The sequence below is a fragment of the Pyxicephalus adspersus genome, chromosome 8, assembly GCF_032062135.1.
Source record: "Pyxicephalus adspersus chromosome 8, UCB_Pads_2.0, whole genome shotgun sequence".
NCBI classification, from domain to species: Eukaryota; Metazoa; Chordata; class Amphibia; order Anura; family Pyxicephalidae; genus Pyxicephalus; species Pyxicephalus adspersus.
Genome location: NC_092865.1, coordinates 66821293 through 66848874, shown reverse-complemented (window position 1 = coordinate 66848874; position 27582 = coordinate 66821293). Strand labels below are relative to the sequence as shown.

The 27582-nt window shown below is 37.8% G+C and overlaps 1 protein-coding gene across 1 annotated transcript in view; it reads left to right on the top strand.

Annotated features, from left to right (window-relative positions):
* Positions 1 to 27582, top strand: part of ATG7 (autophagy related 7) — a gene marked incomplete in the record, with an annotated part of 195049 nt that overhangs the window by 51616 nt on the left and 115851 nt on the right. The window contains 8 exon segments of the mRNA XM_072421005.1: positions 785 to 875; positions 1616 to 1760; positions 4695 to 4853; positions 11200 to 11394; positions 15469 to 15669; positions 18877 to 18992; positions 20284 to 20359; positions 22040 to 22120. Of these exon segments, the coding sequence (XP_072277106.1) occupies positions 785 to 875; positions 1616 to 1760; positions 4695 to 4853; positions 11200 to 11394; positions 15469 to 15669; positions 18877 to 18992; positions 20284 to 20359; positions 22040 to 22120 (1064 nt within the window).

The following is a 27582-nucleotide window of genomic DNA, read 5'->3' as shown; positions in this document are numbered from 1 at the left end:
TTCCTCAGGGCTCTAGTATCACCGGACAGTATTATGCTAACCTCCTGGATCAGCTAAAGGAGGCAATAAGGACGAAACGTCGTGGAAAGTTGACTAAAGAGACTTTTTGCAGGACAATGCACCTGCGCACACGTCCAACGTTGTGGCTGCCAAATTGAACACCCTGGGTTTCCAATTGGTCCACCATCCCCCGTACTCACCTGACAACATTTGAGGACATTTCTGACGTCAAAGATGCCGCTGAGAGCTAGGTTGCGAACCAAACGAAGGACTTTTATTTGAACTGTCTAGAAAAGCTGCAACTACGCTGTACCAAGTTCATCATTCTCGGGGCAATATGTTGAAAAATTGTGTTAATTCATAACTCTGGCTCTCTTCTTTCTGGGCAAAGCCAGGAACTTCTCAGAACCCCCTTGTATATTACTTGAATAGAGTTCTGTTATTCTATATTGATATTGTTACATTCTGTTTTGTATTTTTGTGTTGAAATATACTTAAAATTATTTATCCATAAATCCCCCTCTTCCTTTCTTTTTCATTTATTTGGTAATACCTTCAAGAGGATTCTTACCACACTATAACTATATTATTTTTTTAAACTCTAATTTTGTATTGCCTGGTTTGTGCTATGATATATTTAAAGCGGAGATTATAGTGTATTTTAACTACAGATTTGAATTATTGTGGTTGCTTTTATAGTGTATATACTGTAGTTTACATTTTGTATTAAAAGTTGATGCCCTTGGTAACTTTCAATTTATTTGTCCTTTTGTTAAAATTTTAGTTTGCCCTAAAGCTGTTGGCTGGGAGAAAAACCAGAAAGGTGGAATGGGTCCTAGAATGGTGGATCTTAGCGAGTGCATGGATCCCAAAAGGTACATTTAGGAAAGCAATATTAAAACAATAGATTATGCATTCACAGATTGATTAATCCTGCTGTGTTAGTAAAAAATAATAAAAGGACACATCCTATTTTGAAAAGGTATTGTAAATGATTGGTCTTGGTAAAGCAACTTTACAGTTTAGTGTCATAACAAGGTTATCATAGCATACTTGTGATTAGTTATTCATGCTTTGTAAGTTTCAGTTGCATGCAAGTTACTAGGTATGCATGGAACTTCATACATATGTATGCTGGAACGTACTTGTATTTATAGGGTTTTTGCTACCCACATTAAAAAATACAGACAAAATAAATACGCCCTAAAAGTCACTATTCTTGTTTACATGACTGTTTTAAAATATGTATATATAACTCTATTTATATTGAGGATGAAAACATGGTCACTAGGCCTACACCCATGGCATGTAACACTGGGTTACTAAACTCAATTTGTACAGGGAGATACATGAATACAACGTTGGCTCTAGAGTAGGATAACTGGAGGTTCAGTACAATGTATACAATATTCTTTGTGAATGTAGAACCAACAAGGAAAGCACTTTACAGGTTACCATACATTTGTCAACATAATATAGGGGAAACTACATCAAAACTATTTTTGTGCATGGCTTCCACTGTTTTTTTTGGTGCTAGTTAGTATGTAAATTCAACTGTCAGCCAAGGATTTTTATGACTATTACACATTATCTGAAAAGTTACTCCTTATTCTAGGCTAGCAGAATCATCAGTGGATTTAAATCTAAAATTGATGCGTTGGCGACTAGTGCCCAGTTTGGATCTGGAGAAAATAATTTCCTCGAAGTGCTTGTTACTGGGAGCAGGCACGTTGGGGTGCAATGTAGCTAGGACGTTAATGGTAAGATTTTACAGTTTTTGTTATATGCTTATATCTTAGTTATTTTCCCGTATTGTATAATCCTGTTGGTTTTAGATTTCCAAAACTTGCATTGTCTACATCATCTGCATCTGTCCTGCCCTTTGCCCACCTTCTGAAAATATATCCTACACTAAATGAAGACATTAGGAAATGTTTCTCAAGTAGCGTGGACTGGGAGACAGAATTGTCCTCAAAGAACACAGAACAGAAATGGGAATGTTTCAAGTCTGTTCTACAAAAGCACACTAAAAAATATATTCCAATGGGTAATAGGTTTTAATTTTAGCCTCTTAAACTTATGTGGCTCACAGCTGATGTTAAAAAAGCCATAAGGAACAAGAAAAGGGCATTCAAAAAATATACAAATGAAGGATCATCTTCATCATTTGAAAACTATAAAGAATATAACAAAACATGTAAAAAGGAGATAAATGTGCAAAACTTCAAAATGAAGGACATATTGCAAAGGAAAGTAAGGCAAACCGCAAAAAATGTTTTAAATATTTTAATAGAAAAATGATCAGATCTGAGCATGTAGGCTCCTTAAATGATGTTGCTGGGTTCGTAACTGGGGATAAAGAAAACACAGATTTACTAAACACCTTTTTTTTACGAAATTACTGGGGAATACGCATCAGGGGCGCATTAATCCCCGGTTATAGGGAGCCAATCCAATATTGCCTCAAGTTGACGGTAAAAATAATGCTCTGTAACCTGCGTGCGCAATAAGTATAGTTGCTTCATCGACTGGTAGATTATTGTAATCCTTTAATTAATAATTTTTTTTTGATTTTCCGGGGCGCGATCAAGCCTTAGCTTAGCGCAGGGGCTAAACCTATGCATAAATGGAAAACGGTTCGAACCGTTTAGCGTGATAAGCCGTTACCCATTAGTTTAACGTCCATAGTTGGAAAGGTCTTCGAGAGTTTGATAACGAACCACATAGAGGAGTTTCTGTTAGAAAATAATATTATAAGTGATAGCATGGCTTCAAGAAAGACCATAGTTGTCAAACAAATTTACTCTCTTTTTTTAAGAAGTAAGTAAATAGGTGGACAGTGGAATAGCAGTTGATATAGTGTACTTGGACTTTGCTAAAGCATTTGACACTGTACCCCACAGACGGTTAATATGCAAGTTTGGGTCAGTAGGTTTAGAAAAGTCAATCTGTAAATGGATAGAGAACTGGCTTAAAGATTGCATTCAGAGAGTTGTAATTAATGATTCATACTCTGAATGGTCTAAGGTTATTAGTGGTGTACCCAAGGGTTCAGTTTTGGGACCTTTACTGTTTAACATCTTTATAAATGATATAGAGTTTGGGATTAAAAGTATCATTTCTGTGTTTGCAGATGACACCAAACTATGTAATGGAATTATGTCCATACAGGATATCTATAATCTACAAGCAGACCTGGATGTACTGTTTGATTGGGCAGCCAAGTGGCAAATGACATTTAATATAGATAAATGTGAAGTTATGCACTTGGGGGCTAACAACATACATGCTTCATACTGTCTAGGGGGAATACATTTGGGGGAGTCAGAAATGAAAAAGGATCTGTCTGTTCTGGTAGATCATAGATTTAATAACAGCATGCAATGCCAAGCTGCAATATCTAAAGCTAGCAAAGTATTTTCTTGTATAAAAAGAGGAATAGACTGCAGAGGTGGAGACATTATCCTGCCCCTGTACAAAGCATTGGTCAGACCACATCTGGAATATGCAGACCAGTTTTGGGCACCAGTTCACAAAAAGGACATTGTGGAATTGGAGAGAGTGCAGAGAATGGCAACTAAACTAATAAAAGGAATGGAGGAGCTCAGCTATGAGGAGAGATTAGCTGAACTGAATCTATTCTCCCTTGAGAAGAGACGTATAAGGGGGGATATGATCACCCTGTATTAATATATAAATGGTCCATATAGAGAACTATCTTCCCCATTATTTACTTTGAGATCATTACAAAGAACAAGATGGCACTCTTTGTGTCTGGAGGAAAAGAAGTTTAAGCTCCGGATAAGGAAGGGATTCTTCACTGTAAGGTCTGTGAAAATGTGCAATGGGCTCCCTCAGGAAGAAGTTTCAGCAACTACTATAGATTGCTTTAAGAAAAGCTGGATGATTTCCAGAAGCACAGAACATAACTGGGGATTAAAGCTTAAAGGTAAAAATAACAGTGACTGTTGATCCAGGGAACATCCCATTGTCTCATGGAATCAGGAAGGAATTTTTTTCCCCTGTTGAAGCAAATTGTACCAGGGGTCTTTTGCTTTCTCTGGACCAACTATGTCTTTTAGGGTTTTATATCTGTGATATGTTTATTTCCCTAGTGGTTGAACTTGATGGATTTATGTCTTTTTTCAATCTAACCTATGTAACTTGTGACTAAGTACCTGTATTTATCATACTTTGAACTGAGAAAGATCAAAAAGACAGTTATCAAAAACAATTATGTCCAATGGTTGCCATTTTAAGCTTTATCTGTTCTCTTGTTCAGCTTTTCTGGATGCATCACAAATTTATTGTATGGCTGCATTATTGGCATAACGTATTATATGTAATTTTCTGTTAAACATTTATGGTTTTCATATGGTATATCTAAGTTAGTGACTGATTAATAAATCTGAAGTTTTGATTTTTATCTTCTGTGTGAATCGAAAATCATGACTACATGAGTCCCAAACATGCAAAAGCTCTACTTGGTGCAGTCACAATGCTTTGCCATAGTAGATGGGCTAATATGCACAATAAACCTAAGTATCTAGACTTCTATATCTGCTTGTGTATCTCATCTAAAGTTGTTAAAAAGCCTATGTACCCATTTCAAGAATTGTGTGAATGGTAAATTTGTTTGAAATAAGAATCAATGTTTTATAGTGATGATGTTTTATTTTCTGCTTTTTATTAAGGGATGGGGTGTTAGACATATAACATTTGTGGATAATGCCAAAATCTCATACTCAAACCCTGTACGGCAACCACTCTATGAGTTTGAAGAATGTCTTGGAGGTGGAAAATTAAAGGCTTTGGCAGCAGCGGAGAAACTTCAGAAGATTTTCCCTGGCATGGTAAGGAGAACCTGTGGAGTTGAGTGAGCAGTCAGGGGTTCAGTATCTTGGCTGTATTTCACATTTGTTCCATTAACTTCCATTCTCTGCACATGCTGCCTGGAGCTCGTAATAAACTGTGCAATCTGCCCACCAAATCGGGATCGTCTTATGGTGCAGGAATCACATGTCTAACGCGACCCAGGAGCATCTCTGCTGCAGTCGTTATTATAGTATGGCAAAGTCCAGAATTTTAAAGTTTTTAAAATATTTTTAAAGGTTTTAGCCGTGTTACTGAACCATTTGGAATGTGTTTACATTTATCCTTTGTTAAAGTGCACAAACGGCTATATACACTGTTAACTTACATATATGAGATCTGTTTAAACTACTAATTGGTTTTGTTTTAATCCCAGCCTGACCTTTTGGTTTGGATAGCCCTGCCAGACAGCAGCCAGGTTGCACTTCATTTAAACAAAACAACCATGTCTCCTCCCTGCCCCCATCCTAAATAATATAAATAAATAAATAAAAACATCAACAGACTGATGAACTCATTCATCTGCTTATTTTGTTTTCTTCTTTGACCAGTTTATGTTCCTTGCTTGCACACTTACATGCAGAACCCCTAAGTAGCTCTTAGTTATTTCCCCCTTCTCTCTTAATTCTCAGTACTGCTGTAATAGCAGATTACAACAGTCTGATACCAAAATTATATTCAGGTACTTATATGTAATAATACATTTAATCAACACATAGCTGCGAGTTATGTAAGTGTGTGTGTTTTATGTTTCTGGAGGTAACCTTTTTGTTGCAAGAGCTTTTTGAAACTTAGATGTCCAGAAGTTTTGAAGCATTGGCATGCATTGGTTGACATGATAAAAACCCTGAGGTTTTTTATATGATTGACAGGGTTGCACGTTTCTGGTCCTCTGCTGCAAAGTTATGTGACATTCCCATGAGAGATTTTACATTTAAACCTTTAAAAACATTTCTACTACACAACAGCTACAGTCTAATGCAAAGAGAGGATAATGCTTTTAAACTTTCTTTGTCAGAGCTGCACAAATATTGTTCACATGTGCGCTGTGGAAATATATTTGTGTTCATACATGTATGCATTGGTCATCCAGGATGCTTTCTTTATTGTTTTATTTATACATTTTATCATGTTTTTATTTTATACTCCTTTTTTTTCACTTAATTCTAATCAAAAGGGGACTAACAAGCTTCCCATGTGATAGCACTGGACAGGTGAATGATACTCTTTCTGGAATCGCTCTTACAGGGGGTCTATTACAGCCACCTGGATACCCTTCAATTTCTAATGCTACTGCTTAAAAAAGAAAAAAGCTGAGCTAGCACCTAATTGGAAGTCACAGTTGCTATGAGCTGTAGTGTCTTCTTTTTGTTGCTTACCCTCACCTTCCTAGAAGGATGGAGACATCGGGCCTGATATTTTAAAGCTCTCCATTTTGGAGAGAATCATATTTTCAACTCTGGACCAGATCCATTCCATGTTTGCTGGATCACCCAGCTTCACTGATGAAAGTGTATTCTTTCCAGCTTTGGAGAGCTTTAATAAATCAGGACCATCATGTCTACCAATGCAAATGCAAAAGAGAGAGTAAGTTAAGTATAACTCTTTCATATTTTCCACTAAGGGTGGATGATTTGAGCTGGGGCGAAGGCCCAGATTCTCTAATAAGATATTTTATTTTAGTGGGAGATTCCCTTAAGTTACAATATATATAAATATATATATATATTTTTTTTTGGAAACCATGGGACCTGACACACTTTTCATGCATCTTCTATTGTTTTATAATGTCATGCTAGCAAAATTAACAAATCATAATAAAGAGAGATCGGTATTGTCAAACATATTTCTTTTCAGAAAGGATTTACTCACTTCATGCAGTTCTGTGGGCACAATCTGTATTTTTTTGTCAGAATCTTTCTTTTTCGGTTGCTTTTATTAAAAAAAAGATTATAATACCATATTGCGGTGTGGGTGAATGATTCAGAGCAGCAGATGTGACCAGTTATGCTGTCATATGACTGTTGTGTGAACTCCATTCCACTAGGGGATTCATGTGATTTTCTTTTCTGTGACCTTGAATTCCCGCATTGTGCCAAATGTTTAACTAAATGCATTACTAGAAATTTAGACATGGGCTGCAGTACTCACCCCAGACCCTTTTAGCCGGGCACACCACCCAGTACTTTTTAGCAGCCACCCAACTGTTTTTGGGTGGGTTACTGATCAGTTGGGTCACAATACAGGGGCTGCCACCCGCCTACAAATTTTTCCAACCCGGCTTAAGAAAAATTCTGGGTTAAGCACTGGCCTGTCCCGTTTCTTAACAGTAACCACTTAGTGTCCTCTGTAGGTATTGTGGAAAAATAAATTTCTAAATTTTGCCCTAAAAGCCCTGAAGCCACGCAAATCATTCTCTAAATTCAGAGGGAGAGATTTATTGTTGTTGAGTATCACAAAAGTCGGGCTTTGCAGCATGTAATATGGAGGCAAATTATCCCTTGCAGCAAACACACAGAGTTGAGTAGTTTGTATACTGTTCAAGTTTCTTTATATTGTTAAAAAAAAACAATATAGCTCCCTTTAGAAAATGAATTAAACAAAAGCATTTTGGCATCTTACATCAGCTGGCATGGAGAGTGCAGAGTCCTCTGAGTCCTTTATAGTAAAATATTTAGCAAGGATTCCACAGTCCATAGAGTAAATCAAACCTTTTTCATACAAAAGCAATACAGTTTCCATACAAGCTTGTTTGCAGCTTACTTCTCGTGCTTGAGAGCACATCCGTGCTACTTATATAGCAGATCCCCAGTCTGCTGTAGCCAAACCCAATAGTGTACCCGGGATGGAATGGGAAGGCTCCCCCAGTATCTTCTTCCTATTCCAAAATCCAGAGCCCTGGAATAAACTAACAATGGCAGCTCTAGCAGAGTTGCTCTCTACTATTTCTGGACTCTTTTCCCAGCATACATTCTAGTTTTAAAGAGTTTATGCGCTATATACTGGAGAAACATATCTCCCATTCAGGACCCATCCCTGTGGTCCTTTATAAGCAATATAGGTATACTAGAAGTACAAATAATTTATTTAGTAAAGTACTATCATAGATTTACTGTCATTTAATGATAAGTACATGGATTACGTTGTTAGCATATTTAAGTTATTGCAGAAAAACTCCCAAATGGAAATAAAAAAGATATGTATTGTTCATTAACAGAGATGATCTCGATCATTTCATAAATGGGCTTCTTCAGGGGAAAAAGAGACATCATGGTAAAAGACCCAAATGTTTAGGTAGAGATTATGGGAACTTCTAAGTAAAAGATGGATCTTTAAAATATAGGTGTTAATATAAGACTGGAATCTCGGAGTAGTAAATATATGTTGCAAAATACAGTCCAAAATTATTCTGCTTGTCTCTTGGTGTAAGGTAGCTTAAGCAGAGGAAGCAGCAGCATTCTCTCAGCTGCTAAGCTTGCATTTAATGTTTGCTTCAAGTTTACATGGATGTTATGACCCCATTTTATTTATGTTTATTTTTATCATCTGAACAAACCTAAACTTAACAGGTAATAACATAAAAACAATCAATGGTTTAATGACCAGTTCTCTTTTCTTTGTACACCTCCTCTCTCGGTAGTCTCATATCCTCCTTTGGCTTACAGTACCATCTGTATGCTGATGACACCCAAATTTATCTGTCCCTCTCATTTACCCCCCATATTCAGAACATTTCCAGGTCCTGTCACTTTCACCTGCACAACATCTCCAAAATCCGCACCTACCTGTCCCCAGAGACCACCAAACTCCTTGTAAACGGTCTTATCATCTCTCGTCTTGACTACAGTAACATCCTCCTCTCTGGTATTCCACTAACCCGACTCTCTCCTCTAAAATCTATTTTGAATGCTGCAGCCAGACTCATCCATCCTTCCCACCGCTCCTCTTCTGCTGCATCTCTTTGCAATTATTTTCATTGGCTTCCATTTCACCTGGGAATCAAAATCATCTCCTTTGCTTTGGCTTCAAATCCGCCCACAGTTCTTGTCCCACTTACCTTTCTGATCTGATAAAAAAATACTCCTCTCTCTTCGCTCCTCTAATGACCTACTAATGACTTCCTCTTTCAACCTCATCACACACACGGCTTCAAGACTTTTCTAGGGCTGCCACAACTCTCTGGAATGGTCTTCCTCATCCTATTCAACTTGCTCCTACTTTCTGTACATTTAAAAGAGCACTCAAAACCCCCCCCTTTTTTTTTTTCAAACTTGCCTACCCATCTTCTGTCTTTTGAAATCCTCACTACTTCCCACCACTACATATCTCCCATTCTATTGTGTGCTGCTTTCCCCACCTCTTAGATTGTAAGCTCTTCTGGGCAGGGTCCTCTCCTCCTGTGTCACTGTCTGTATTCGCCTGTCATTTGCAACCCCTATTTAATGTACAGCGCTGCATAATATGATGGCGCTATATAAATCATGTTTATTAATAATATTAATAAATGATCTGCAATCAAAGCATACTGCAAAATGTTGATAAACTTTTAGTAAACATAAGCTATTCACCGCCAAGGACATAATGCAGTGCAGCTCAACCTGGGTTCCTCCAGAGGATGCTAGGAGTTCCTTGGGCAATGAGCAATTTGTGACTTTCTTTAAGTGACACCAATGATCATTTTGGATATCTGTAAGGGCGACATTCTTCCCATTAACCACCACATTATTATACTGTGAGCTGTGGATATAGTAATTATAGCCAGATTTTCCTGAATACCTGTAAGTCATTTCAAAGGGGTTCCCTTACGTTAAAAATGCAGAGAGACACTGACATCAGGCTGACTTCCTAGGCAGCAGCAGTGTTTAATACATTCTTCACCAAAGTGGATGGGAGTTTGTGTTCCTTTCTAGGGCAGACTGTCAGGGTTTTTGTTATGTTATGTGGGCTTAGTAAAACAGTTTATAAATTGGAACATGTTGTATTGTCAGTGTATTTTTAGGTCAATTTAAAAATGATTAGCTTGATGTCAATATTCTTATCAATATACGATCAGTAACCATTGTCTCCTTTATGGAATTGCCGGGCAACCAAAACTGACGCTACGCATTTACAGCTCCGCTTTTTGCTAGATACCTGACCATGTTTTACTAGAAGTGGCACTTTAGTTCTGCTCTAAGGGCATGTGAATGAGTCAGAGCATTGACTTTTGTTCCTTATTGGACCATTATGGATCAGGAAAGTGAGAATCCTTTGTGTCCTAATTCCTTAAAAAAACAAAAAACATGTTTAATAAGTTGAAAGGAAGACTAGGTATGTATTAAGAGAGATACTGTATATCTCCCATATGTACTTTATTTCAAAATGTTTGGGAGCTTAATAATAATAATAATAATAATAATAAACAGGGTATATATAGTGCCAACACATTACGCAGCGCTGTACATTAAACAGGGTTGCAAATGACAGATACAGACAGTGACACAGGAGGAGGAGAGGACCCTGCCCTGAAGTGCTTACAATCTAAAAGGTTGAGGAAGTAGCACACAATAGGAAAGGAGATACGTAGTGGTGGGAAGTATTGAGGGTTTCAAAAGGCAGAAGAAGATGGATAGGTAAGTTTGAAAAGATGGGTTTTGAGGGCTCTTTTAAATGAGCAGAAAGTAGGAGCAAGCCGACTAGGACAAGGAAGACCATTCCAGGGAGTCGGGGCAGCTCTAGAAAAGTCTTGTCTCCGTGCGTGTGATGAGGTTATGAGTGAGGAAGTCAGTAGTAGGTCATTGGAGGAGCGGAGAGACCGGCTGCGGGAGTATTTTTTTTCTACCAGGTCAGAAATGTAAGTGGGACAAGAACTGTGGAGGGATTTGAATGCAAAGCACAGGAGCTTGAACTTGATTCTAAGGTGAAATGGAAGCCAATGAAGAGAAATTTTGTGTCTTCATCTGTTGTATTCTTTGCGATATAAAAACATTCAGTGGACGTATTTGAACCCCTCAAAATGGCCTTAGCAGATGTCCAGGCCTTGTAATGAAAGTACAGAGATCTTACAAAGATCTGAAACAATGTCATGTGATTTAGCCCTAGCATCTGCCTAAAACATGTACATTCGAAAGATACAATATACTCTTTCTTTATTATGATATTCCCAAAGTCCCAAGGATTGTGCCATCCCTTTGTTGTGAGTATTGTGCTGTATGATTTTGTTTTTATTTTTGTGTGCTTTACATTTTTGTTTTGTGCAGTCTTGTTAATGTTATAGGAACATTTTTTTAAGGTGCTTATGATTTTGCAGATTTCTGATGTAACTGGTGTTTTTCTATTCCTTATCAGACCACTCAGGGATTTAATTTAAGTATACCAATGCCTGGTCACCCTGTGAACTTCTCAGATGAGACGATGAATCAGGCCTGTAAAGATGTAGAGAAGCTGGAGGCCCTCATTGCTGAACATGATGTTGTATTTCTACTAATGGACACCCGGGAGAGTCGTTGGCTGCCCACAGTCATTGCAGCAAGCAAGAAGAAGGTAAAAAAAACCTTTAGTGAAAGATCAATTCTTAGCTTCTCTTTTTAAATAGAACATTTCACTGTGTTTTGACAGTCCCCTGCTAAAAACAGATTTTGTGGTAGTTGGGGCAGCACAGAATTGCTAGAGTGCATTATTAAGAGTTGCTGTGGGCTAAAACACAATAGGCCTATTTCATCAAAGTTCTCCAAGACAGGAGAAGATAGGCTATCATGGGTGAACCGAGGCGATCCAGCAAATCTGGGATAGATCTGCTCCAGGACCTAAAGCACCTGCCATCTAATAGCAAATAAATTTTAAGAAATCCATTCCAGGTTTGCAGGATCACCCAGATTCTCTTGTGATAGTCTGTCTTCAGTCTTTGGGAGCTTTAATAAGTCAGGCCTACTGTGTACACATTTTTTAAATAATAAAGAGTCTAGTTTATTGTGAAGTTTCTAAAAAAATATAAAACTATTGTGTTTTTGTGTTTTCTAACTTATTACATAGTAATACCAACTGTAACATGGTTATATCGTCCTCCACACTTTTGTTTTAAAGTTACATCATAATATCTAAACACATCATTGTTGTCTAAATCCATTGCTGGAAAATATGATGGACATGATGAAGTATAATAGCCTGACACCTTTTTACATAATTACCCAAAGAAAAAACTTTTGGATTCACATTTACTTTGAAGATTAACTCTTACTTTTCCTTATTCCTAACTTTTAAAAAAATCTTTGTTGCTTTATTAAACAATAGTGCATTCATTATTATATGACCTGTCTCACTCACTGTTGAAATACGCAGCACAGTAATAATTGAAAACCCCACATCCACCCACAACTTTGCTTACAATATTTTTCAAGTGCAACAAAACCTAAAATAAAAAAAAAACACACCTTTATTCCTGCAGATCCTTCAATGGCGCTGCTCCTTCCCTCGATCTGGTTCTTCGTCATACTAGAATTCCTCTTCGTACAGGCACGGAGGGAGCGCCGGGCACTGCCATCTTCGGTGTCCTCTTCCGTCTTCTGCTGTGAGGGGAAAAAAAAGAGAGCCAATCTCACTGCCAATGCGTTAGAATGACATCTCTTTCCCTTTGGTGGAAAAAATGCCCCTTGTCTGCGGGCATGTGCAGAAGGGGCAGCCAGAGCCTCCCAGGATATGTAACCTAGGAATCCCGGGATGCTCTGCGCTCCTATTCAGTCTTGATCGCTGTTTTCTACCCTTTTATGTAAATAGAATGAGTTTAGGGCCCTTAAAGATTCTCATTGCATAATTCTCATTGCATGATGGCAATTGTAGTTTTGCAGCTCAAAAATGAAATTGACACTTCTGCAATCCCTCCTCACATAACGCCTGGGCAACCTAGTGATTTTAGTAACAATACGCCATTTTAGAGACAAAGGGTAAATTTAAGGAAAAAAAGAACCAATTTAGGGTTGCATCATGTGAATCATATAGAAAATAAGGCTGGGTACACACGTGCAATAGTTCTCGTCCAATATTCGGCTCAGGGCTGATGCCGGACGAGAATTTTGCGTGTGTACAGCTCTCATGGTCCATCGTCCAAATGGCCGTCCTGGCAGATCCACGGATGATGGACGACGAACGATTCTAATGCAAGTTAAGAGGAGAGAGCGCAGCCCGTCGTTCTCCCCTCTCCATAGAGCAGAACGGGGTTGTATATACAGCAGTCGTTCATGCATCGTGCAGTCGCTAGTTGTTGGAAAGGATCGTGAAAGATCCTTTCCAATGACAATTATTGCACATGTGTACATAGCCTAAGGTTGGTACACAAATAAATCCAATGATTGTGTTAGTGTCTAGTGTGTAGTTGTTTACCATTAATTTGTAAAAATATCCAGTCACTTTTTTTTATGTTAATAGTGGAATTTTCCACATTTACTTCATACATCTACAACTTGTAGATCTAAAACTGCAATTTCCTTCCTCATAACAAAAAATCTACTGACCGTACACTAACATAATCTGAGGAAAAAACTTCCAGATACATTGATTAGAAAGCAGCACCTTACACCTTCAAAATTTAATTGGTTGACAGTAGGAAATATTTAAATTACAAACCATGCAGTTCTTACTTCTTATGCTTTAATCTTAGTTAATCCCATCTAACTTTCCATTCCTCCTGATTTGTCACATAAATGACGAAGGGGATTTTGTAGGAAACAATAGTCATCCAATTAGTAGTAAAAGTAACTTTAGGTAACACTATATGCACAGTGGTGACTCTGCTCATTTTATGGGAAGAGATCGCTGACTCATTTTCTTTTCTATTGGAAAGCTATGGAACGTTTATTCTAGAAAATATTTAATGCCAAGTCCTTCTAGTGTATTTTTTTTTACAAGTGAGAAGATCTGTGTCATTTCCATTGTGTTTTAAAACACAGAGCACTGTGCATGCTGTAACTTTTTATTATTTAAAAAAATAACTTGCTTTATATTTGAGTCTGAATGTGATTAGCCTGATGTGAATATTATTTTTAATATTCTCTTCAATGAATGGTTGAAAATGATTAAAAAACTTTGTTTCTGCATATAAATTATTAATGTTTGGAGTTAGCGGAGAACGAACATATTTTCATTTTACACATGTAGGTATTGTTTAGTGCCAAGGTTCCCAACCCAAATCCTAATGCCTATTAGTTTTTCCAGCTGTTGGACTCCAACAGTATTTTTCTGTTTTTTTTTGTTTTAGTAAATATACTGAATATTATATCTGTCACCTCTATGCCATGACAGCTACTGGCTTAGTGGTATTGGACAGTGGCAGTGCCTGTTAGAATCAGAATTGCATCAGAAATCATTAAAAACGAGAATGCTAACCTTATTCTCTGATAGGCATCTACTCTTTTGTATATGGAATACAATAAAGAAAAGACTGAACAGCAAGGTAGTTAAGGTTTGTTCCAAGCCAACCTTACCTTCAGACTTGTACCGTTGTGTAGGTTTCTCTGCCTTACTGATATTGCATAGTCTGATTCCCTGCACACTGTGAGACTTTTCTGTCTATCTACGAATTAAGGAAAACTATAATAAAAAAGTCTAGTTTAGTTTAAGTGGATTCTATTGAGAAACCCAAGAACAGTAAACTATTCTTAAAAGGCAATTTCCAATGTAATGTTTTTAAAAACAATGAATTGTGCTTACTGTTCATATGCTATTTGTGTTTCTCTAAAAATAAGGCTAGAATGCCCCAATGCCCAACCGGTTCCTTAGAATCTCTGATGAATGGGTCACAACCAAAAGCTAAGCTTCCCTCTTCATAGATGTGACCTGTGACCTATTTGAGACTTGGATATAGTGGGGAAGGGTTAGAACATCTGCCATTTTTAATGGAAAGTTTCTGCTTACTTCCTTTCTCTTATACATGTGTCAGACAACAACAGGAAGTGAGAGAAAATGTTCCCACAAAAAATGAGGGGAAAATCCCCATTTATGTTCTCTGGCAGTTGTACAAAACAGGTCAGGATTTTTTTGCAGGCTGTTCCTCAGGTCTTATCATAGACAGGTTTTGGATAGTACAACAGCACACTATTCAGTAACAGGACAACAGAAGCAAGACAAGGACATGATTCCCCTCTCCTCTCTTTTTCTATATATTAGTGGAGTGTGGAGTCTATATATTATATTAGTATATTAGTGGAGTGTGGTCCTGCAGCCCTCAGACATTACTAAGAACAATTTAGGTGATAAAAGTCAGCATAGTAATAAAGCACAGGAAGTCATCAGCTCAAACAATTTATGGAAAAAAATTTAATAAACAGATATGCAAAATACATTCAATGGTACAGTTACCAGAGTGAAAGGGATCAAATGTTGCATTTTTGTTTTGGGGTTTTAGGTACGGTTTAATAAGAGCATTAGGTCTGAAATCGTTTGTCTCTGTTTATTGGCGTGATGGTATTGAACGCAAAATAGATTTTGTTCATAACATTTAACTGCAACCTGGTTTATCATGATTTCCCTATTATCTCAGTAAAAAGGTGGGCTGTTGTTATTGTTGTGATCTGAGCTACGATTGCTGACATTTCTAAGCTTGTTATTTCCATTCTGACTCCACAGTTAGTCATCAACGCAGCTCTGGGTTTTGACACCTTTGTGGTGATGAGACATGGCCGGAAGACAGGGACACAGGAGGAAGCTGGTGATTCACACTCTGATCTTTCTGGCTCTGCTGATTTCCTGGGGTCTTCTCTGTTCTCCAACATCCCCGGATACAAACTAGGCTGCTATTTCTGTAATGATGTGGTGGCTCCAGGGGATGTAAGTATTACATTTACATCACTGTTTTTATTTGTCTTGTTAAACTTCTGTTTACAGTGTGGTGGTCAAGAAGTTTTAGGTGGGGAATGATAGGTGGAGTAACCCCCTGGTTTCAAATGTATCCTGGATACTCTTACTATGAGCTCTGTCTTGGGTTTTTCTGTTCACTGATGTGCATTAGCACACATTATATACCATGTTAATGTGCTTTGGGTTAAGGCAGTCCTTTAAATGACTGGGATGCCAATACACAAAAACTGAAAAAGGGTCTGATTTATTAAAGCTATCCAAGGCTAGACGGGATACACTTTCATCAGTAAACCAAGAAACCTGGAATGGATTTTTTAAGTAATTTGCTATTTGTTAGCAAATAATTTCAATCCTGGACCAGATCCATTCCAAGTTTGCTGGGTCACCCAGGTTCAGTGATGAAAGTGTATCCTCTCCAGCCTTGGACAGCTTTAATGAATTAGGCTAATTAAGATGAGTTGGGTGCCATTTAAATGGTAGACAGATTTGAATGGGTCTTTGTCCTGTTCTTATCTATTTGTCCACTGTTGATTTGAAATGAGGAATTTTGGGAACCCTTAATAACTGCTAGCTTCTAGATCTATAAACATAAGCACTGAAATCTTTCTAATAGAGTTTTTAGAAAATATTAAAACAAAGCGGTGACTCATCTCTTCATTAATTACCAAAACTTGATTTATCCGTTGTGATTGTACTGGCTATCATTCACTTCGACATTCACTTTTAATAGCCCAAAATCTGAGCCTGTGAGGCATATGTAAGGTATTTTGTTTATCAGCGTAGGATCACATGGGTCTTGTGAAGCCCACATACATATTGTAGCATGAGAAGGTAGTTGCAAAGGTGACAACTGAAAATACAAAATTATGTGTCTGCTCTATTGACTCGCATACGCGCTCATCTGCAAGTATGTACCCGCAAAACAGAAGATTTTGTACGGCACCTGGATTGCACGCACATAGTATGGCTAACAGAGATAGAAGAGGCAGCCAGGAAGATGTTCAGCAGCGACTTCACTGCTAAGCCAGAACTGATGCCAAAGACCCCATCTCAGAAGAAACACAGAAAAAAGACAATCCCCATTGTACCAGATGAAAATAAAGACCCCAGTGTGTGCAGGATATCCAGACGATGAAGCAGTGTCAGTTGGAGCTTATCTGTGCAAAAACAAACAAATTAATAAACTGCTTAATGAATTTACCACTGGAAGAACCACTGGAAGAACTTCCTTGTGGCCCCAATGATCTTACAGGTGAAGATCGATGCTAAAGAACGCCAGAGTGCAGAACTGCATTGCGAAGAGATGGCTGCATTGGGCTCAGTAGAGAAAAAAAGAGACTTCAGAAGCTAATGTGTCTCAAACCTTGGTTAAGTTGGTCTAAAAGACCAATTATTTAAAGTAGATCTTTACAATTGTTAACATTTCTTATAATCTGTAACATGGTAGTAGATAATACCTGGTGATCCTGCCATGAAGGTCCTTGTTCTGTCAGTTGTTATCATAGGGTAAAAGAGATTTGTCTCCTGTGTGTCACCTTGTAACGTGTGCGTCCAATAAAGATTTTAAGCACCCAGTTAAATTAAGTTTTGGTTACTTGCTTTAAACTTGTAAACCATATACCGTGGTGCATTGTGCCATTTAGTTTGGCCATTGCTGGCTCATTTTGGCAACACCTCCTTGTTATATTTTAATGCGTAAAAAACTTGCAATTGTTAGTATGAGAATATATTTTGCATATTACCAGCTGCTTTCTTTCTTATGACATGTTGGGCCATAACAGCCACAACTTGCTTCTTATCAGGTCATTCCGACCCCAACAAGTATGGAAAGGAGAACACAATATGATCACCAGGGCACAGAATAGACAGTTAACACAAATCCACCTGTACATCCACAACACATGTTTCCAGCATTCAATGTTTTTACGTTTAACTTGTAAAAAAAGATGAACTGCTATGTGGCTCTTTAGTGGTAGCATCAGAAAGCCTTACCATTCCTGCTACACCAATGCAACACAATTTACAGTAAATTCACATGCTGTACCCCATCAATAAAAAAAAAAATTCAGGTCCAATGTTCAGAGTGTTGGCATTCAAATAAACGGGCTTACTTTACACAGTACATTGTTGTGCACAAGCAAATGCATCCTAACATTCTTTGGGTAATGCACCACAACAATTTACATGAGCACAGAAAGTTGGTCCTAAGCATGGACATGTTCGCCCGATATCTCCCCAGGCGTCCATGCCGGAATACGCGCCGCGTATTAGTGAAACGGTCGCTTTAAAGTGAGTGCAATGGTACAATTAAGTCTGCAGTTAATGTCTATGAGGCGGTTTTTGCCTCCACTATTCCCATTCATAAAATAGCTGGGAGCATCTGAATGTGATTTCCTAGCGAAGCCTTTTTCATGCTGCTGGGGAACATTGTGCGGTGTTGATACTAAACTCCAGTTATACCTTCAGTCTTGCACATTTGAACTGACACCTCTTACAGTTTATATTAAAAGCTGCATTATGTAGGATGGAGCCCAACTAATTTCCAGGCTGTAAGACTTTTAATAGTGTGCAGGTGTTTATGGTATACTAGCACATCATCATCAACTTGTTTTTGGGTTTGCTCTGCTCTAGTAATGACAACCCTACACTTAGCTCAAAGCACCGCAGCCATTGGTAACACTTTTACTGAAGCTATTTCCTCTGCCAGCACCTTCTTTTTGTATTCAGAAATCCTGTGTGCTCATCCAATGAGATAACAGCTGATCATTTGTTTAAAGTTGAATTCACATCTGTAGTGATGTGCAAGAGCTTCCTTGCAGATCTCTTCCCTGTCTTATAAGCATCCTTTTGTGTTTAACTTTGTACATACAGCTTAATTAAAATAAAACATTGTGCTCCAGCATTGGATTGGAGCTTTCCGAGCATAAGGGGAAAGAAAGATGCAAATTTGGCATAACTGTTGGACTTCATGTGTTTTTAAATGGCATTAAGACAGTGTTGGACAGGGCCGCAGGATATACAGCAAATCTGTGTCTATTTCATGCTTTTTGTTGTCCTTCAGGTTTGTCTACAAGTTATCTAAAATGCTTATCAATTATCAATTATAGATTATTCATATGTAAATCATTTTAATAATATAATTGGACAGTAATTTCTGTTTTCTCTATTTTGTTGTAGTCCACTAGGGATCGAACCCTTGACCAGCAGTGCACAGTCAGCCGACCAGGGTTATCTATGATTGCTGGAGCATTGGCGGTGGAGCTCATGGTGTCTGTCTTGCAGCATCCTGAAGGGTAGGTCATTATATATTTTTCTTAAAACAGCCAAGGAAGCCTACATTTTTCCAAAGGATTTATAAGGCATTTCTTCAGCAGTGAGCATTTGCAGACCGCCGGTGTAGTGGGAACTATACTAAGATTTAAAGTAAAGGAGGGTTTCTGTTGTACAAACTAACTTACTATTGAACAACGCTCTAACAAAAAAAACCCTTGTATTGACTAGTGTAAAAAGAGCTCTACACTGACTAATGCAAGGGGGCATTTCTCTATTGACTGCCAGTGAAAGGGCTCTTTTTTGTGGACTGAGTGGTTTCATCCCTGCCCACTTGTTTTTTGCTAAACTACTCAAACTCTTCCTCTATGCTGAAAGGACTACTTAGACATTTTGGGACAGCACACGACATCTCTGAATTCTTGCAGTTGAATTTAATATGACAGGCCTAAGAATGTGGAAGTTCATGTAATCACTGCACCAGCGAGCGAAGCTGGGATTGGTGGGTATCCCTGGCAACAAACAAACAACATTTGACACCTAGGTGGTAATCAGACAGGTAAGACTAGTTATTGCAGAAGGGACATTGCCTATCCTTTCCTGCAATAAACACCTGCCTAATCTTCAATTTTCAAAGTGGGAATTTAGTTCCATTTTACCTACCCTTAACTGGAACCTATGTGTGTCAACTTGTAAAGGTTTGATGAGGCCCCCACACACTTATATTATTATGATTAAGTGATAATTAAATTGATTGGTAAAAGTACAGCAAAATTTTCTGCGTATTTTTTACACAGTGGCTGATACTTCACAAATTCTGCCAGGGTGTGTATATTTAAAAGCACAACTGTATGTTAATAATTAAAACTTGATAAACAGTACATTTATATACAGTATATGTCTTTGAGGTACATTTAAGGTGCATCTGAGATTCTTTTACAATATGTGACACTTTAGTTTTTGATGTTGTGATGGATTTGATTAGCATTCGTTACTTTTAACAGTCTTTACGGTTCAAGTCCACTTACTGCAAGCTCGCTGTCAGGAGGTCACTCTTTAGGTATTGGTATTGAATGTCTATTTTGTGTTTTTAATCTCTTCTGTTGAAATATTTTAAGAAAGAATAAACAAAGTTAATATATCCTTATTTTCTTTTATTGCAGAGGCAAGTCCACTTACTGCAAGCTCGCTGTCAGGAGGTCACTCTTTAGGTATTGGTATTGAATGTCTATTTTGTGTTTTTAATCTCTTCTGTTGAAATATTTTAAGAAAGAATAAACAAAGGTAATATATCCTTATATTCTTTTATTGCAGAGGGTATGCTGTAGCAAGTAGCAGTGACGATAGAATGAATGAACCTCCAACTTCTTTAGGTTTAGTTCCACACCAGGTGAGGAGTTTTTATTATGTGTAAGAAAATGCTACTTTACTGATGAGTTCAATTCTGTTTTAGAAAGCATATGTAGCGCACCATGGCAAAACATAAGAATTATAGCGTAGTGGTTTCATAGTGACAAGAGATATGGTCCACTAAGCCAACAGCTCTGACTTGACAGTAAATAATATCAATAAAAAAAAACAAACTGACATTTTATCAGCACCTAAAGTACTAGTTACAATACACCATTGTAAACTGGGCCATTTACCTCTCCCAAGTGACTACTGACAACTGCTGGTCACCTGCGATTAATAACAGGAGGTAGCTGCTAGACTTTTTCAGGCCTAGCAATTTTTCAAGCAGCAGTAGTTCCTGGAGCGAGGAAGCAGCAAATGCACCCTCACTACCAGTGCTACCCCAGCATTAAGGAATTTCAAGATATGGGGATCACAAATGTAAAAACTTTTTTAATGTAAATTGTACATTGGGTTTGTGAATTCAAAACCCCGATTCTCCTTGCTATGTAAGTGGCCCTCTGTGTCCCCAATTTGCATTTTCAATTTAGGGCCCCTAGGCGCACTTGATTTGAAACATCAACCCCAATGTTCAATTATTTTAAAATAGTTTTTGAACTTCTGACCCCTATAGCTTGAAATTCTTTACAGCTGGATGGTTAAATTTTGCAGTCTATTTACACACACAACAATCACACTGTGCTGCCGAGGACATCATTGTACAAGCCCACTTGAGTGGATTGATTTTTTTTTTTTTTAAATCGAACACAACACCTAGCAGATAAGGGTGGGACTGCCAGTGTTATGCTCTCATCAATGCTGAGCACTGGTAACTGCTCCCCCACCCACCTCTCATCAGCAGCTCTAATCTTCTGAACAGATGATAGCTGAGCAGGAGCAGCCCCACCATCATCCGTTCAGAAGATTAGAGCTGCTGATGAGAGAGGTGGGCAGTGGCAGCACAAGTGGAATCTGAAACGCCAGGGTCAACGGCGCTGGGGAGAACTATGATGATGTTCGAGTCAGACTACTGTGTGGTCTTATGCAGCAAAAGCCAAAGATTCTCAGTAAGGTTAAAGTCTGGACTCTGGTTGCCAGTCCATGTGTAAAAATGATGTCTCATGCTACCTGAGTCACTCTTTCACAATTTAACTCAATAATTCTTGGCATTGTCAGGATTATGCCCATACCATCAGGGAATAAAAAAATCCGTTAATCGAAAACACAGATTTTTTAGGTAGTTTGCTGATCTCATATTTTTTGTTGTTGAACCTAGACTTGAGCAATTGAAGAAAACCCAGATTATAATACTATCTTCACAGACGTAGAGACCTTTTATTTGATCAGGCAGTCCCACAAGCTTTAGTCTAGACTTTCCCAAACCCCCTGAACTCGTAAAAATCCTGTTACATTCTTACAAACCTAAAAAATCCACTCTAATTGTGTTACACTGTCCAACTGTTTAATCAAAATGCCTGCTAAGCAAAAACAATCATTTATCATCCCAAAATTTTCAAAAATGCATTCTGCTTTTTGTACACATGGGGGCGCTGTGTAATCACATTGATTGGAGTTCTTTGCTACACAGGTAGTAGTGCATTAAATATTTTGTATTCTTAAGCATTATTTAAAAATTAACCCAGTTGACCTAAAATATGTTTTATCTTTTTTTTATCAGATTAGGGGATTTTTGTCAAGGTTTGACAATGTTTTGCCAGTCAGCCTCGCATTTGACAAATGTACAGCCTGTTCTCCAAAGGTAATGTACTTGTTTTTTTTAAATAGTATTCGACTACCTAGTCATTTGTTGCTTTTATGTTAAGTAAAAATAATACCATTGGCAGTAACATAAATTAGAAAGTAAGATTTACCTTTCTCTTTTTTGCATCTTCTTTTTAGTCACTAATGACTAGGCTTTATACGGTTTTTGGTACATAACTATAACTATGTGTAAGCTCACGTTCAAGTTTAGAACTTTAACTGATAGTAGCTTCGTGCTAAGGTTGTAATTTGTGACGCATATTGTTCGTCTTCTATCAAGGCAAACATTCAGTTTAACTGGAGGACGTAATACACATCAGTGGCATTTCCTTTACCAGTATTAAAGCGGAACTAAACCCCATGCATTCTCACCTGTTCCTGTTCTGTGGTGGACGTTGCCATCTTCTTCCTTCTTCTCTTCTTTGTTTAGGTCTTTGGCCATTTTGATTGGCCAGGCTGGGATAGGGTAACTCTCTGGAGTTCAATACTTCAGTGCATTAAGAAAACACAAAACATGCCTGGTTGGTCCAGGTGTATTGCAGTGCCATTCAAGATTATTATATATCTGTATATGCTATGTCATGCATTTCTGTAGCACTTGTTTCTCTGCTAATTATTACAATACACAGGAATAAATACAGCCTTTCTGTTGATCAGCTCTCTATTTAATTTCATGTTGAATTGAGTGCTGGTGCAGCCAGTGCTAGAACAGAGAAATTTTCTAGATCATTGATGGTGTCTGACTGTGTAATCCCCTGGATGTGGCGTCAATGCCAAACCATAGAATATAGACAAATTATAGAGGACTGGACCATACTGGCAAAGCAAGCTAAAAAGTATTTGCCTAATTACAGTCTTTCAGTAATTCGTTTTCCATTTATAATGTATTCATTATGTCAAATATGTGGCAGATTGGGACAAAATTAGAGAAACTTCATTTGTTTTACAAGGCACATTGTATAATTTTATGCTTTAATTTCTGCAGTTAAAGTAAATGTAAATCATCTCTGGACGAGTTTTCTGAAGCATTGAGTATCATAAACTATTTTTTTTTTCTTTTAATAAAATATTGTTTTTACTAATAAAAAATGTTTTGAACATCAGTTTAGCTAAGATCCCCCAGTCGTTTTATTTGCAATATTTGCACTGATTGTTGCATGTTATTGCTCTGGACCAGCTTCCTGCTAGTGACATCAGTGGATCATTGTTGGGCAACAGTTGTCACCTTACAAAATGCAAAAAAATGCATGAAGGAGGAGCTTCCTGACAGGATCAACATGGATTATTTTGTTAAAAGTTGCAAACGCAACTTTTGAATTACAATAACCTTTTTGAAGGCTAAGTATGGTTTTTCTTTTTAAGTTTAGATTTATTTAAAAGAATAGTTGCACTTGATAACAACAGCCCTTGTGCTGCTTTGGTTTATTGGGCAAGGATTGATTAATGCTGCCATTAAGGACAGATACATGTCACCTGCCTGCTGGTAGCTTCGGGCTAGCCACATATTGGTGGATAGCTCCTCAAGAAGCAAAGTAGGGCAACATCTGCAAATCGTAGTGCAGGGATATACTCATAGACTGAAGCACACACGTACAAATAATGCCTTCTTTCCCCTTGCTATTTCAAATTGTGAAGATCTATCACCATTGCATGACATCTTTAACATTCAGAATCTTTCATTTTGGCCCATTCCTCTCCCAAGTTGTATCAAGCATTGGACTGGAATTAAGCCATGCTTGCATATGTAACTAATTGTCAGAGCTTAGTGTTTGCTGAGCAGAGAAGTTGCATTTTGTATACAGATTTGACATCTCTTCAACCAAAGTTTTTTCTTGCATATCAAGAGATATGATTTGTATTAGAAATTGTGTCACTAGTTCTTCAGGTTAGGATAAAGACAACTATGTTCAATATGGGCTTTGCCCTACACATGTTTCTTTTTGTCACCAGATGTGCTTTTTATCTCCCTCATTGAGAGCTTGCCAATGTTCCTGCTGGCTTTCTTCACTGACTGGAACATTGTGACTTGAAGGAAATTAGATTCTGAGCACAGTCAGGGGAGTTCTGCTTGAAATAAGTCAGAGGGTTGTGCATAACATCCTTGGCCCAATTCCAGCCCATTTTTGTTGTAAATTTTGGATAGAATAGGAAAGGGCTTTTTGTGTGCCTGCTGGGGAGATTGCTCACTTCCTGTCCTGGTGACACTATGACACAAATCATTAGGGCAGAAAGTAGAATGGAACACAAATATTGGTAGGTTCTTGGCAAAGTTTTGCATCTCTACTCAATGGTTAGGACTGTGGCCTTTGCAGCACTGGGTACCAGGTTCAAATCTTAGCCAGGAAACTATCTGCATGGAGTTTGCAGGTTCTCCTCGTGTTTTCTCCCACATTCCAAAAAACATGCAGTTAATTGGCTTCCCCCAAAATTGACCTTAGAAAGTAGAAATGACATATGACTATGGTGGGAACATTAGATTGTGAGCTCCTTTGAGGGACAGTTAGTGACATGACTATGGACTTTGTACAGTGCTGCGTAATATCTCGGCGCTATACAAATACTGTGTAACAATAATAATAATAATACTGTACTAAAATGTATTTTTAGAACTGTATGAGTTTATTTCTGTACTAAAAAGTTTCTTCAAGCCAACAATTCAACTTAGGCTTCCTTAATGTGTTTTTTATTATGATTGTGGAATGGAAGACAACGAGGGGAGGAAGAAAGTTACAAAGCCTAGTCTTGGAGAGTGTACAATGTTGGTGACCCTGTAATAAGCTGCATTAGACCTAGCTTCTGGGGATTATTGTGAGCTCTAGATAGTCAGTTATTTACACAAGCCATAATAAATTGTTCTGTAATTTTTAATACATGGATATATTTTACATGTGGTGCAAGTACCTAAAGTCGGACACTTTTAGTCCCTCCACAGCTGACTTGAAAGAGAGAAGAAGCAACCGGACAAGTAATCAGAGTCTAGTCTGCCTAAAAGGGTGTTGATATGAGGTTAAAGAAGAATAAAAGACGGAATAATGTGCTATTACTGTCCTGCTTCTCCATTAGTATCCAGTCACAAGCATGGGGTGGGTCCATGACAGTCTGGGCTCATTGCAGAAAACTGAGGAAATCTTAAAGTGACATACCTCAATACCCGAATGCACTATTAGTTCCCCAATTTGTTCTTTTATTTTGTGGCCAGTTGCAGCTGGCAATAAGAGTATAGTATCAGACAATGTATTGGAAACAGGACAATAAAAATGGCATCACCATAAACACGTGTGTCAAATAATATATGCCCAGCACTATGTTCCTGTATTCCCCCATATAGAGACATACAACTGTGCCTTTCACAAGACCTTGGCATGATGGTCAGTCAAGCAAAGGGGATTATTTTGATAATTAGTAGATATTACCTAATTTAATACTGAGCAAGCAGTAATACTCAACTCATTCCACCATAATATTGCCAAAATGCCTTACTCAAACCTTAGAAATCCTAGCAACCTTGTGTTTTCCTTGTTAAGCTTTTGTAGATTTGCAGATCTGAGGAAAATTTGTATGTCACTTGCAGGCAGGGGCTTCCTCTCATATAATTAGCTGTTTTCTGTGTTGGACAATGACTTCTTCTTGTGTGAGTCACTGATACAGCTGATGTTGTAAGGCTTCCAACCCTTTTGCTCAGTTCTGATGGTCTGTAGAGCGCTAGTAGACATTCAGTTTGAATCCACTAATTCCAGGTGCGATATAACAAAAGGTCTTCAAAGTCCTAGAGTTTAATTGCTTTAAAAACCAGGCAGGCCCTCTGTAGGAAAGCCTGTCCCTTACTAGAGAAGGACCCTCTGTGGGGAAGCAGCAATCTCTCTGTAGAAGTTTGACATCTCTTGAGCAGTGCTACAACGGTCAAATCAGCAAAACATAATACACACGAAATGTATATAGTTGATTTAAATTGAAACTAAAATTGTACTCTACGAATAGTATTTGACTTGCAAAAAAGTTTACAATTACACTTATATAATTGCAATGTCCATGGAGACCTCTGAGCAAAAAACAAGAGCAAAGATTCTTTTTTAATAACATTGTACGAAGAAGTACTATTACCATGGTTGCAGGAGAGAGCTTTTTTGGAGGGAAGGTCAGCTATGAAAACTAGCAATAGATTGCAGATTGAAATGTGAAAGTTTTAAGTGACGTTATGTAATGGCTTGTGTTGCACTTATATTTGTTATTATAAAAAGATGCCTGTAAAGTGCCGTTCTAGTTGTAGACTAACATGGAACTTTATAGGAATTATCGTTTTTTAAAATGAAACGAAACAACACTATGTTGCAGGGATCTGCCTTCTTCCTTCTCTCCCTAGATACCATCCTTATCCATCTTGATTCTCCAAGCCAGGATGATATAACTCATTCAGTCTTGGAAAATTCAGAGGAAGCTGAAAATACCGGGTATTCAGGTAACCATTTTTAACAGTTCCCCGGGGCTGTCAGGCAAGTAACAGTGCTTATTGCAGAAGGGACATCGCCTGTCCCTTTCTTCATTAATCCTCTGCGTGATCCAAAATATTTAAAAGTTTAACTTTTTGATACAATTTTTACATTCAATATTATAATTTATAGAAAAAATACAGCTCCTATTTTTATGAACTGAACAATTTAATGAGGAAATCGGTAGTTAAAATGACACCTCCTCAGCAAATTGGCATTAGGTCTGTCTGATGCTTGCAGCTTTTCATGCAGTCTTAAGTAATGTAAAACACCCACATTGCATCTGGTATCCAGAGAATGTGTCACCTTTGCTGAAAGTGACATGTTGGAGCTTAGAGCAGCATTCATATTGAGAAATTAATTTTTATGGTATTTGGCAGTATCAGCATGTTCCCTGTGTGATGTTTAGTGATGTCTCCTTTAAATAAACTACACAAAATGCTGAATTGACAGGGTTTACTGTAAATTGACCTTAATATCAGCATGCATGTTTAATAACTGCCTTATTGTATGCACTGCAGTAAATCAAACATTGAAATAATAGGCACATTATCTTACAAAATTGTTTAGAGGGTAGGGCATTTTGCTCATATGTATTTTATTGACCAGTAATGGCAGTTGTCTAAACACAAAACTGTAGGTTGTCATCAAAAGCTGAAATCTGAGCCTTTTTCCTAAACACAGCTGTTTTTTGCTGATTTTTTTTTCATCCTCCTTTGAAATGGTGTAAGTAAAGCAGACAATGTTGCCTTTTGTGCTGGAGAGATCTGCAGATGAAGTTCTTCATTTGGGTTAAGTATAAGGGAAGCAAACAAAGAGGCCTTTATGTGTGAACAGTTGGGTACTTTGTTTATCAAGCATGGCATATTTTGAACTGTGATGACACAAGCAACATCTCGACCATTGTTTCAGCAAAGTGTGAATCCAGAATGCCAAAGGGTTTTCTTTTGGTTTGGAGCGGGAAAAAAAAAAG